Source organism: Giraffa tippelskirchi, chromosome 11 (genome assembly GCF_054371585.1).
Source record: "Giraffa tippelskirchi isolate mGirTip1 chromosome 11, T2T-mGirTip1v1.2.pri, whole genome shotgun sequence".
NCBI lineage: Eukaryota > Metazoa > Chordata > Mammalia > Artiodactyla > Giraffidae > Giraffa > Giraffa tippelskirchi.
Window position 1 is genome coordinate 7121894 of NC_137285.1, and position 12212 is coordinate 7134105.

Below are 12212 nucleotides of genomic sequence, written 5' to 3' on the forward strand. Positions count from 1 at the left end.
CATCACCGATTCCATGGACATGAGTTTGAGCAAACTCCAGGAGATAGTGAAGGACAGGGAATCCTGGTGTGCTGCAGTCCATGGGGTCACAGAGTCAGATACAACTTAGTGACTGAACAACACAGTATATAACTATTATCTAGATATATAAATATTATAAATGAAATAATAAACACACAAATCTAATCTATAGCTATGGAGGTGAAAGGAGTTGTTACGGTTCAGCTGGGAAGAAGCACAAGGGGAACTTTCTAGGAAAATGGAAATGTCTTATATCTTGATATGAGTTGCGAAATGTGAAGTTAAATGGAGTCACTTATGTCAAGGGGTTTTACAACATAGCTGGCAGGCCATTAAGGAGATGGACCTCATACACGTCCTCCCCAACTGCAACCACAGAACTTCGGAACTGGTGCAAATGGCAGATATTACAAGGACTCTGCAAGAAGCCCTGAGGTTTGTCTCAGTGAGGAACTTTGACTTCCCTCAAAGTGACAGCCTCAGTGCTCAGTCACCTTAAGAAGACCAGCTTTGGCCTCCAACATCAATTACAGTTCTTTGTAATGCAAACCTCCCCTTAAGCCTTTAAAAGTCCTTGAATTTTACTCCCCAGCAGGACACTGCTTTGCAATAAGAATCTGTGTATCTCAAAATGCAATTCTTTAATATCAAATAAACTTTTTTTTTAAATTATTTCCTACTAAGTTTATTTAGGTTGACAGAGTGCTGGTTACACTAGCATATCACGTGTAAAAATTCATTCAGCTGTATTTAAAAAACAGAACATTACCAGCTCATGACAATCCCTCGTTCCCCCTTCTAGTAACTATTACACACACACACACACCAGCCACTTCTCCAGATTTCTGACACACACACACACCAGCCACTTCTCCAGATTTCTGACACACACACACACACACACACCAGCCACTTCTCCAGATTTCTGACACACACACACACACACCAGCCACTTCTCCAGATTTCTGACACACACACACACACACACACACACACAGCAGCCACTTCTCCAGATTTCTGAAATCACAGAAAGGTGTGCATTTCTCTTGTGACGGAGTAATTGGCTATATAATTTGACCATGAAATTGAGGAAAGCGCACGAAACCTTGGCTATTTAACTGCTTTGAGAAAAAGATTAAGCATTTTTAGCATTTTCAAAACCTTAACAAACATACACAACTTTTGACCTAGGAAGTCCTCTTCTGGAAAACAAATTGAGGAAGTGATCCTCAACCAGAAAACGTCATCACTGTGTTGCCTGTAGGACTAAAAAGCCTAAAAGTGAGAGTTGCTCAGTCATGTCCAACTCTTTGGGACCCTGTGGACATACAGTCCATAGACTTCTCCAGACAAGAATACTGGAATGGGTAGCCTTTCTCTTCTCCAGGGGATCTTCCCAACCCAGGGATCAAACCCAGGTTTTCCCCACTGCAGGTGGATTCTTCACCAGCTGAGCCACGAGGTAAGCCCAAAAATACTGGAGTGGGTAGCCTATCCCTTCCCTAGCGGATCTTCCCAACCCAGGAATCAAACCAGGGTCTCCTGCATTGCAGGCGGATTCTTTACCAACTGAGCCTCCAGTAACTAGAGAAGCCAAATAAATTAGCGCACATCCGAGTGGAAGGAATAGTATGAATCCCTGAAAAGGATGCTTAAGAACATTTTATTAATAAAACAACTTTATCTATCCCATTGTCAGACTTCTAGAAGGACAGCATCAATAAGAACCTGCCGAAGAGAGTTTAATGGTCTATTTATTTCCATAGTATAAACAGATATGTCTGGGGGGAAATGTAAATCAGCAAACCCAAAGTGGAAAGAACCTGTTAGCCTCGGATCCAGGTGTCAGTAATAAAAGATTAAACTGTTAAAAACCGTTTCACCGAGGTATAAATTCTATGCCTGCCGTAACCTTCATTCATTGTAAGCACACACTTAGATGCTTTTTGATAAACCTGTTTTTTTTAAATAAATTTACATTGTTTTGCAACCCTCACCAAAATCGCCCCCTAAAGACACTTCATGCCTATTTGCAGTCACTAGCTGTTCCCACCCTCAGCCTCAGACTTCTGATATAGATGGAATCCTAGAAAATGCAGTATTTTACATGTGGCTTCTTTCATTTTGCATGTTTTTAAGGTTTTTCTGCATTGTTGTGTACATCAGCATTCCATTTTTTACGGATAAACCACATCCTCTTTATCCATTCACCAGCTGATGGGCATTTGGGCTGTTTCCACTTTGGAACAAGATGAATTATGCTATGAATAGGCCTGTAAGTCTTGGTGTGTTGTGTTTCCACTTGGTGCCCATGTGTTTCCACTCCTCTTAGGGAGATTCCTAGGAGGTGGCACTACTGGGTTGTCTGCTAACTTTATGTCTGACTTTTTAAGAAACAGCGCAACTGTTTTCCCATCCTGCCTGCAGTGTCTCAGGTTGGCCTGGGGAACATTTGCAGTCACACTGGACGGTGCTAGTGTTGGCTTGTAAAGACGGCAGAGGCCAATATGGGGCATGCGCGTAGTACACACTCCAAAACGGTCAAGTAACAAAGCACTCCACAAAGAAAATGAAGAGCCCTTCCACATGCTCAGGTTCTGCAACTGAAAATTCTACCACGTGTGGATTAAAAGAACTGGGGGGGGGGGGGGGGGTATCCAGAAAGTTCCAAAAAGCAAAAGTTGAATTTGCTGTGCCCTGACAACTATTTACACTGTATTCACATTTACATTGTATTCATATAGCATTTACATCGTGTTTATAACTGCTGACGGCATCCGCATTGCATTCGATATTATTAGCAATCTTGAGACGGTTAAAAGTATACGAGGAAAACTGTGCTGGGTTATAGGTAAATATTACTCCTTTTTATATAAGGCAATTGGGCCTCCACGGATTTTGGTATTTGTGGGGGTTCCTATAACCAAACCCCTGGGGATACCCAGATCTTAAACTATACACAAAAATCTTAGTGAAGGGGGTCAGGAGGGGAGGAAAAGGCCTCTTTCCTCCCCCTTCGACTTTTCTCACTTCTAGCTATGAGTAGCGTCCCTCATTGCCCGCTCCTGGAAGAGACCTCAGCCCCCCATCTCCGACTGTCAGAGTTACCATGGTTCACGAGTTTTCAACGGCCCCTTTGGCCTGTCAGTAGCTGTTGTCAGTAACTTCTCCACAAGAAAACAGCCTGAACAGCATTCCAAGCAATCTCTCCTCACGCAGTGAGAGCTGCACATCCGGGGAGCTGCTGAGACGCATCTCGCGAGGCCGCGCGGAGGAGAACCCATCTCGCGAGACCCCACCGTAGCCCTTGCTTTATAACCCTATGAGAGAGGACGTCGACTCCTATCATCTCGCGAGAGCACAGTGTGGCCCTAGCTTTCCAGGTGTGTAGCAGAGCGTGGGCCGACGTTACGCCCGCTCCCACTATCTCGTGAGATCCCATCGTGGCTCTCGTTTACCGACCCCGCGTGAGGTGATGGCAAGTGAATCTCATCATCTCGCGAGAGCAACCTGGGGCCCTTGCTTTTCAACTCCGCAGTGGGTTGCTGTCACGTGATAGCTTGAAATCGGCGCAGGGAGTGTTTACACTGTAGAAACTGGGGAAAAAAAATCACAAACCGAGGCTTTTACTCCTAGAGCCAGTCCGTTAAAACACTGACCAGCCCAGCACTGGCTGACACCGTAGCGCTCCTGCAGGGCCTGGCAAGGGTGAAATCACAAGAGCCAAAGACTGAACAAGGGATATTTCAGTTCTGATGAGGTCAGGTGCCCACTGGAGACCCTAAACACTCAAGTGCAACAGCCAAGTCTTTGCATAAGAAAAACACCCCATAGTGTGTGCTCTCCCGCTTGCAAAGGCACGTGAGAGGTTGAGCTGGAGAATCAGCCAGAGGCCAGATCCCTGGGGAGAGGGGTGAGAAGAAGACAAAAGACCCTCCTCCAGACTCATTCCCTTAGGAGACACTGGAGCCTCCCTGAGTGACTCACAGTTGTAATCCGCTCTGCTACACGCCTGGGTAGCCGGAGCCCAGGTTATGAATAGGCCTGACGTGAGGTGGCTGCCCTGGTCACTGCCCTGCCCCGACTCCCAACACTTCCCATCCGGCCCGCCAGGTCAGTGGCTGCTTCCCAAGAATAGCCCTCGGCTTCAAGGCTCCAGAGGGAATCCTGGCTGATGGTCTGGGCTGTCCTCAACTGGGCCATGGGCGGGCCCAGAGGGCCATAGCACATGGGGGCAAGGAGAAAGCTCAGTCTCTGCCTTTACTCCTCACCTCCTGCCCCTCAAAGGCACCAGGTCAGCCCCACTGACCCAGGATCAGGATCCAACCCTACTGGGGCGGCTTTGTCAAACCTTAATTTAAGCAAGTGTTCTTATCACCTCATTCTCATCCAGGCCTGAAACACACCTGCCTCATCAGCTGCCATTTTAAGCCCATGAAGAGGCCCCAGATGCTCTGAATTCATGGGATGAAGTCTCAAGTCTCCCCTCAGGGGTGAGGAGGGCTGGTGAAAGGAAAGGTCACTCCCAAAGCCAGGGATGGCTTGAAACAGTTTTCCATGTAGACATGCTGGCATGAGTGGCCTCAAGGCTTTCCCTCTCACCCCTCAAGGTTCAGCCTTGACCTCACAGCTAATCCTCCAGGGACTTCACCTGTCTCGAAGGATAAATTGCCCTCAGGGTCCCCCTTGTTCCTCTACTTCAGTGACACTGACCTGGATGCATCCTTCCACGTGGGTTCCCACCTCAGGGCCTTTGCACATTCTGTTGCCTCTGCTTCACACACGTTTCCTTCTACATGGCTCACATCTTCATCTCTTTCAAGTCGTTGCTCAGAGTCATCTTCTTGATGATCCTGCCTTCACCATCCTATTTAAATGGCTACATGGCCCCATTCCACCCTGTCCCAGGGCCGTTCATCATCCGATTTTGCTCTTTCCCCTGCACCACTTACTCACTGTCCATCGTGCTGTGTGTTTCTTGTTTAATTTTTGACTCCTTGTGCAGAACATGGCCCCTAAGAGGTGCAGCATTTCCATCTGTTCTGTTCACACGTGCGGCCCCAGAGCCTAGAACAGTACTTGGCACATACTTTGCTCTCAATACATATTTGCTAAATGAGTGAATGAAGGAATGGATGGATAATTAGGAGTGTAGCTGGCGAGGGACAGAGCAGGCCATTGCCAGCAAGTCTACGACAGGGATTTCTGACATCTTCCTGTGCCGTCTGCATCTGCATCTCTTATCATGGCCCAAGTTCATGTCCTGCTGCCGCTATTACCTTGTGGGAGCGTAGGAAGTTCTCTGAGACTCAATTTTCTCAGCCATAAAATGGGAAGAGGACACCCACATACCCACATGCTTAATCACTGATAACTGCTCGCAGTCATCTTTTCATTTTCGTTTGACTCCACGGTCAAAGTCAGCCTGGAGACCCCAGCCCAGGACCCAGAACTGGATGATTCACCCACATTTAGGGAGAACCTACTCTGTGCCAAGCACTGAGATAGAAACCTTACACCTAAACTGCTCTCAGCCCTCTTAAATTCCTACTGGACCTGAAAATTAATTATCTTAAAATCCATTATCCCATTTCATCCCCAAGAGAGCAACCACGTGGTTGGTGTCACTCCAGTAGAGCAAAGACTCAGATAAGTTGAGACACTTGCCTGAGCTCACCTGGCAAGAAGATCGAGCGCTTTCCTCTAAGGATCCTGACCAATACAGCTGGGAGGCAAGTAGTTTTCAACTCATCAACTCTGATAGATGGGTAGTTGTGTCTGGAGTGTTATTCGGGAAGGAGTCTGAGCTTCCATCTGGGCTCGGAGGGAAAAGGGTGATCTGATTATTAATGTCTGTCCTGGGTGTAGAATGAGGAAATGATGACTGCTGCTTGCTATCTAGAGGCTAAATGGGCAAAAGTGACTCATGATTTGTACATGGTCCAGCCAGTCTCACTCAGACCTTGTGTCTGGTGGTCACAGAGCCAGGTGGGAATGAAAAGGGACCTAGTCAGCACACAGGCCCCCCTCCCCTAATCAGGGCAAGAGAACCCCACAGCCAGCAAGTGGGTGAGGATTCAGGCCACTCACAACAACCCACATCCTCCTAGAAGATGAGAACGGGGAGGGGGATAAATGGGAAACAAAGGTAGAGAGGTTAACAGAAGGAACGAGAGAGCATGGAGAGAGAGGGCAGGCTAGAAGCAGGGAGGGCAAAGCAGGTGAGGCCTTGAGATGAAAAAGGATGGACAAGAGAGGACTAGCAGGATTCATCTGCCATAAGAGAGGCTCAGAGGCCCAGCCCTGCTCACAAGGAATTTCCTGGATGGAGGACCGATCAGTGCCCCGTTGGTCACATCCAGTGCTGGGGAGCTCAGTACAAGGTGGGACATGCAGGGTCTGCTCTAATTGCTTTCTTTTTAAAGCAGACCTGCACAGCCCTCGGAGGCCAGAAAACCCACCTTCTCTGGTCCTGGCATCTGTCAAGCAGGGAAAGGAAGGGACTCGGCTGAGGACCCACAGCTCCTACAGCAGCAGAACCAGGGTCCTCGTCTCCCAGTGCCCGGGGTCTGCCGCTTCTTCCCTCCTATCCAGAGAGCTAACCTGCCGGGATGACCACATGCTGGCCCCAGTTCTCCTCTCTGGAGCAACACATAGGGATCCACCTATGACGCCCACGGGATCAACCCCCAATTTTCTCATCAGGAGCCTTTAACTATTTCCCAGGTGAGAAATTTCTCATGGCTCTCAGATCCCACAGAATACCAGTTTGGTGTTTCCTGTTGCCAGAGTGAAGCAAGAGGCTGGTCAGGCTTCTGCTGCGAGGCTCCCCTGACTATTTTCAGGGTTTGATTGCTCCATCATATGGCTGTCTTTCTACCTGGAGCTTTGCTGTCTAATACAGCAGCCATTAGCCACACTGCTCCTGCTATTGAGTCCCTAAGTCTTGTCTGACTCTCTGCAACCCCATAGACTATAGTCTGCTACACTCCTCTGTCCATGGGATTCTCCTCCAGGCAAGAATACTGGAGTGGGTTGCCATTTCCTCCTCCAGGGAGTCTTCCCGACCCAGGGATCGAACCTGAGTCTCCTGAATTGGCATGCAGGATCTTTTACCACTGAGCCACTTGGGAAGCTCCATTAGCCACATGGGGCTATTTAAATGTAAATGAATGTAAATGTCAGCCTCTCAGTTGCACCAGACACATTTCACATGTTTGACACGTGGCTAGTGGCAACCATATTGGACAGCAGAGATACAGAACATGTCTATTATCAAAGACAGAATGAGACTAGATGAGGGTTTTCAACAGGTGGTGATTGTGCCCACTCACGGGCATTTGGTGGTGCTAGTGGTAAAGGACTCTCCTGTCAATGCAGGAGATGTAAGAGATGCAGGTACAATCCCTGGGTCGGGAAGATCCCCTAGAGAAGGGCATGGCAACCCACTCCAATATGCTTGCCTGGAAAATCCCATGGACAGAGGAGCCTGGTGGGCTGCAGTCCATGGGGTTGTAAAGAGTCAGACAGGACCGAAGCAACTTGGCACAAAGGCGTTTTTGGTTGTCACAGTTGGGGACAGGGTACTACTGGTACCTAGTGGGTAGAGGCCAGGGATGCTGATAAACAGCCTACATTGCTCGGGACAGCTGCCCTCGTCCCCACCACAACAAAGAATTATTCAGTCCCAAATGTCAATAGTGCTGAGGTTAAGAAGCCCTGGTCTAGGAGAATCATGTCAAGTGGAGAGGAGCAGTAAGAGGGGAAAAAAAAAAATAGCAAAATAATCTGCTTCAAATACATAGATATGACATAGAGAGAACTGAGAAAATGAGTCAACCCACTGCTGAAGAAAAATAGGAGAAGTCACTCCTGGATCCATCACCACTTAGTGGCTCTGTGGCCCCGGGCAAGTCACTAACCCTCTCTGATTCTCAGATTTCTGGATAAAACTGGGATAGTATCATGCCCCCTGCTAGACTGTCAATGGATTAAATGAGTTTGAATCAGCTCTGTCATCTATGAAACAGCATTGCATAATTGGTTATCTCAGCTCACGCTGTTGATTAGACTAGACCAAATAAACAAGTCTCCGGCAGTAAGGCACCAAGTCCCACTTTCATTTCACTCTGCATGGCCTTGGGTCACTTAAGCCCCTAAATCTCACTTCCCGATCTGTAAAATGGGGCTGATCGCTCCTGACAAAGCTTACAGCAATACCCAGAGTGGAGATATTTAATCCTGGTGAGCAACCTTCTCTCTCTCTCAACAGCTAATCCGGTTGCCCTCCATGAAACTGAAATACAAACCCCAGCTGGTACTCAAGAAACAGCTGAAAATGCACACAGTCTTTTATGGGCAGAGAAAAATTCCCTTGGGACCCCGGACCTTGAACTTCCTGCCACCCTGAGCGCCAGTCCTGGCCACATTATTTGGTAAATCCACCTCACCGATTCTCCAAGATCTTTCCTGTGCTGCCACAAACTGTAGCTCATCAAAATAATGAAGTTATCAGGGAGAAGCACAGTGTAGCTGAAAGGAAAATTACGGAGCTGCCTGAGTCATGGTGGAGGCAGGAGGTGATTCAGATGAAGCTGATGGTGACTGGGTCCTTCAGAAAGAATGGCGTGCGTGTGTGTGAGAGAGAGCAAGCAAGTGAGAGCGGGAATGGAAGGAGAGTGGGAATGACACCTGCCTTGACAGTTCTGAGCTCTCATCCCAGTGACCTTGTTTGTGTGATAAAGGTTAATTTTTGTTGAAACTAGAACTGAGATTTAATTCTTTCCTTTGAGGTTTGGGGGATGACGGTGGAGGTTTCAGGGGTGGGGGTTACCAGGGAAGTGAAAGTGTTAGTTGCTCGGGTCGTGTCTGACCCTTTGCAACCCCATGAACTGCAGCCTGCCAGGCTCCTCTGTCCATGAAATTCTCCAGGCAAGAATACTAGAATGGGTTGCCATTCCCTTCTCCAGGGGATATTCCTGACCCAGGGATTGAACCTGCATCTCCTGCATTGCAGGCAGATTCCTTACCGTCTGAGCCTCCAGGGAAGCCTGTTATTGGGAAAATTGGGTTATTATTCCTGAAATGGGGAGCCCAACTTGAAGGCAGTGGCTGTTGTAAACTCAGTGCCGTCTCTGCAAAGCTGTGTGTCCTTGGGCAAGTTGCTAACCCTCTCTGTACCTCAGCTGCCCCATCCGTGAACAGGTGGGGCTGGATTTGACAGCACCTGGGGGCCCTCCACTTGCCTCAAACTGACTTTCTCCATTTTTCAAATAATTTAGTTTCACATAGCTTAAAAATTAGGGGTACCATGAAAAGACATGAAAACTTAAACGCATATTGCTCAATGAAAAGTACTCAATCTGTAAAGACTACATCTTGTAGATTCCAACTATGTAACATTCTGAAAAAGGCAAAACTATGGAGACAGTAAAACGATCAGTGACTGCTGGGAGTTGAGGAGAGGAAAGGATGAATACGCAGGGCACAGAAGATTTTTACAGTGGTGAAACTATTTCATATGATACAATAATGATGGATACATATCATGATGCATTTTCCAAACCCATAGAATATACACCACCAAGAGTGAACCCTCATATGGAATGTGGACTTGGGGTGATACCGATGTGTCAGTATAGGTTCATCAGCTATAACAAACATCCCACCCTTGGGGGGGTGGTATTATAAGAGAGGCTATGAATGTAGGGAGCAGAGGGCATATGGGAAATCTCTGTACCTTCCCCTCAATTTTGCTGTGAATCTATAATTTCTCTAAAAATATATTAATTAAAAAAATTAATGATATGTCACATACCACTGCAACTAACTACCTGTTTAAACTGGACCATTCGGACAGTGGGTTTTATCTCTGAGGTAAACCAGGAGCCGCTGAAGGGCTGTCTCCTGGAGCCCTCGTGGACACCCAGCCTGAGTTCCCATTTTTTTGGCAGTGCCGGGAGGCTCTCTCCAGCGTTTGGGGCCTCCTGGTCTCAGCTCAGAAAACCCCCAGAAGTGCTTGGTCTTGCCCCTGGCTGACCTGGGCCTGATGAAATTTTGCACTCATCAGACCCTGATAGCGGACAGGGGCAAGTATGTTTTGCAAGTATGTGATACCTTGAGTCTTGACAGGTGGCTACCCCCTGGGGTTGTATCGGCTCCCACAGAGGAGAAGTGTTTCTCCAGCTTTGGTGGGCAGCAGTTTCTTGCCTGAAAAATCCCAGAGGACAGAGGAACCTGGCGGGCTACAGTCCAAGGGGTCGCAAAGAGTCGGACATGACTGAGCACACAGACCCCTCAATCAGTTTAAAGTCTGAGGACCTGCAGGTCCCTTCCCCCCAGGACTGTTGAGTAGTTCTGAGATGGGAATGTGCGTTTTAAAAGCCTTTCCCCTGCCCCAGGGCAGGCCAGTGGAGGTGACCAAAGAACCAACCTTGGGAGAAATGCTGCCACAGACACTGAATCCTGGTTGCCACCTCCGGGATGATCTCGCCAAGGCCCTCGGGGTTTAGAAGGCGGAACTAAAGCTCGGATCCCGGGAGGGACTGATCGAGGTCACAGTGTCAGCAGAGCCCACACTGGGCTATTCAAGGTGACCTAGCCCAGGTGCCACCGGATGTCTCATGGGTGACACGCAGCCCCTCCAAAGTCAGGAGACCCGGAGACCCTCCCTGCCAATCCCTCCCGCCCTGGGCCGTTATATTCTAGATCTTATCCACAGCCCACCCAGACCTATCACCCAGATCCGGGAGAGCCTAAATTTAGTAGCAAAGCCAACCCCGAGGGAACCAGGGTCCTGTCAGACACAGGAAGCCCCCGTGGGACCCCCAGCCCCCCCGAGCTGGGGCGCTGAGCAGGCCAGGCATCTGCTTGGCCGGTCAAGGAGTGAATGCCGCAGCCCAGTTTTCCAAGCCCTGTGGGATGGAAGCCCAGGCCCCTGGCGGGTCGAGGCCAGACTGGGCGGCTTGGAACTGACTGGGCTTTCCCCTCCCAGCCACCTCTATGGAAAAGCCACTCCACGGCCCTGAGCCTGAGGCCTGACTCCAGGGAGCGAGTTCTGTGTGAAAGCATAGCCCCCTCCCCAGCGTCTCCAGTGCCCCTCGCCACCCACTGAGGTTGGTGCCGGTCTCCATTCAAAGAAATGCCCGTACCAGCTGAGCCAGAGAAAACACCTCTCTCCAACGGGATCAAGTCAGCGCCACATGAAATTCAAACCATCACCCACCATCCCCTCCCTCCTCCCTTGCCATGCTTATTTGGAATAAATGGAATAAAAAAGAAAAAATTACCATCAAGGCTGATACTCAACAGTGTTGGAAACATGAAAGGGGAAGAGCTGGGCTCCCTGAGCATCAACTGACATTCAGTTAAGCAGAAATCGTTAGTAGCTTTGGGAAAATACGAACCTTGCCGTCTGCCAGCCGAGATTCCAAAGTGGTTATCCCATGACTCTAAATGTATATAGATACTTAAGAATCGGCCAACAGCTGGGGCCTGAGCAGGGTGATCTTTTAACAGTGTTCCCTCGCACCAGCATGTGGTTGTAAAGTTCTTCCATGAAACACCCAACCAGCCAAAGGAACAGGCCTTGCAGGCTGAAAGGCCTGAAATAGAAGAGATCAGAGGCCTCCGCAGCCCCCAAGGCACATTCCGGACAATTATGCCCGTCTTCTCACCGGGCGCCTGTTGTTAAACCCAGCCCGACGGTACCTTCTCCACCCGGGGCCAAGGGCACAGGATCCACTCCCGTCCGAGGGGCCTCCCCGGGTCGCAGCGCAGAGATCCCACCAAGCTGGGCGAGCAGGGACAGAGGAGAAATGTCCGCAGCTCCCCTCCGCACACCGTCGTTCACATTCCCTCCCCTGACCGCTCCTCCCGCACCCTCCCCCTGCACCAGTGTGATAGCAGCAGCTGAGTGGACAAGTCATTTCTAAAATTAGCCGCTGAGCTCCAGGTCTGGACAGGGGATGGCAGCCTGGGGTGGCCGCTGACCAGGCAGTTGGAGCGCATGGACATATTTGGTGGCGCGGACCTGGGGAGGGGACAGCTCCCGACACAAGCACATTCTCCGCCGCCCCCGCCCCCCGCCCCCCCTGCCCAGGGTGGGCCACTCACACTCCCGCCTCTGCTCCACACAGATAACCGGAGGCCACAGCAGCTGGGCGAGGGGACCAGCCCAGCTCCATCTCCCA

General features: G+C 49.5%; 1 protein-coding gene across 14 annotated transcripts in view; it reads right to left on the reverse strand.

Annotated features, from left to right (window-relative positions):
• MYO18B (myosin XVIIIB) overlaps positions 1–11930 on the reverse strand; it is a 242951-nt gene extending 231021 nt beyond the window's left edge. For 4 of the 14 annotated variants that reach the window (XM_081542931.1, XM_081542926.1, XM_081542924.1 and 1 more), the window contains exon 1: positions 11731–11930. Coding sequence is in view for 1 of the 14 variants with exons in the window: in XM_081542922.1 (XP_081399048.1) it covers positions 3130–3254 (125 nt within the window). In the remaining 13 variants the exon portion in view is untranslated. Of the gene's footprint in view, positions 1–3129; positions 3311–5698; positions 5836–11426 lie in introns of those variants that run through there. The other 10 variants (XM_081542932.1, XM_081542927.1, XM_081542925.1 and 7 more) reach the window with 5 other exon arrangements.
• Positions 11931–12212: the final 282 nt, after the last annotated feature.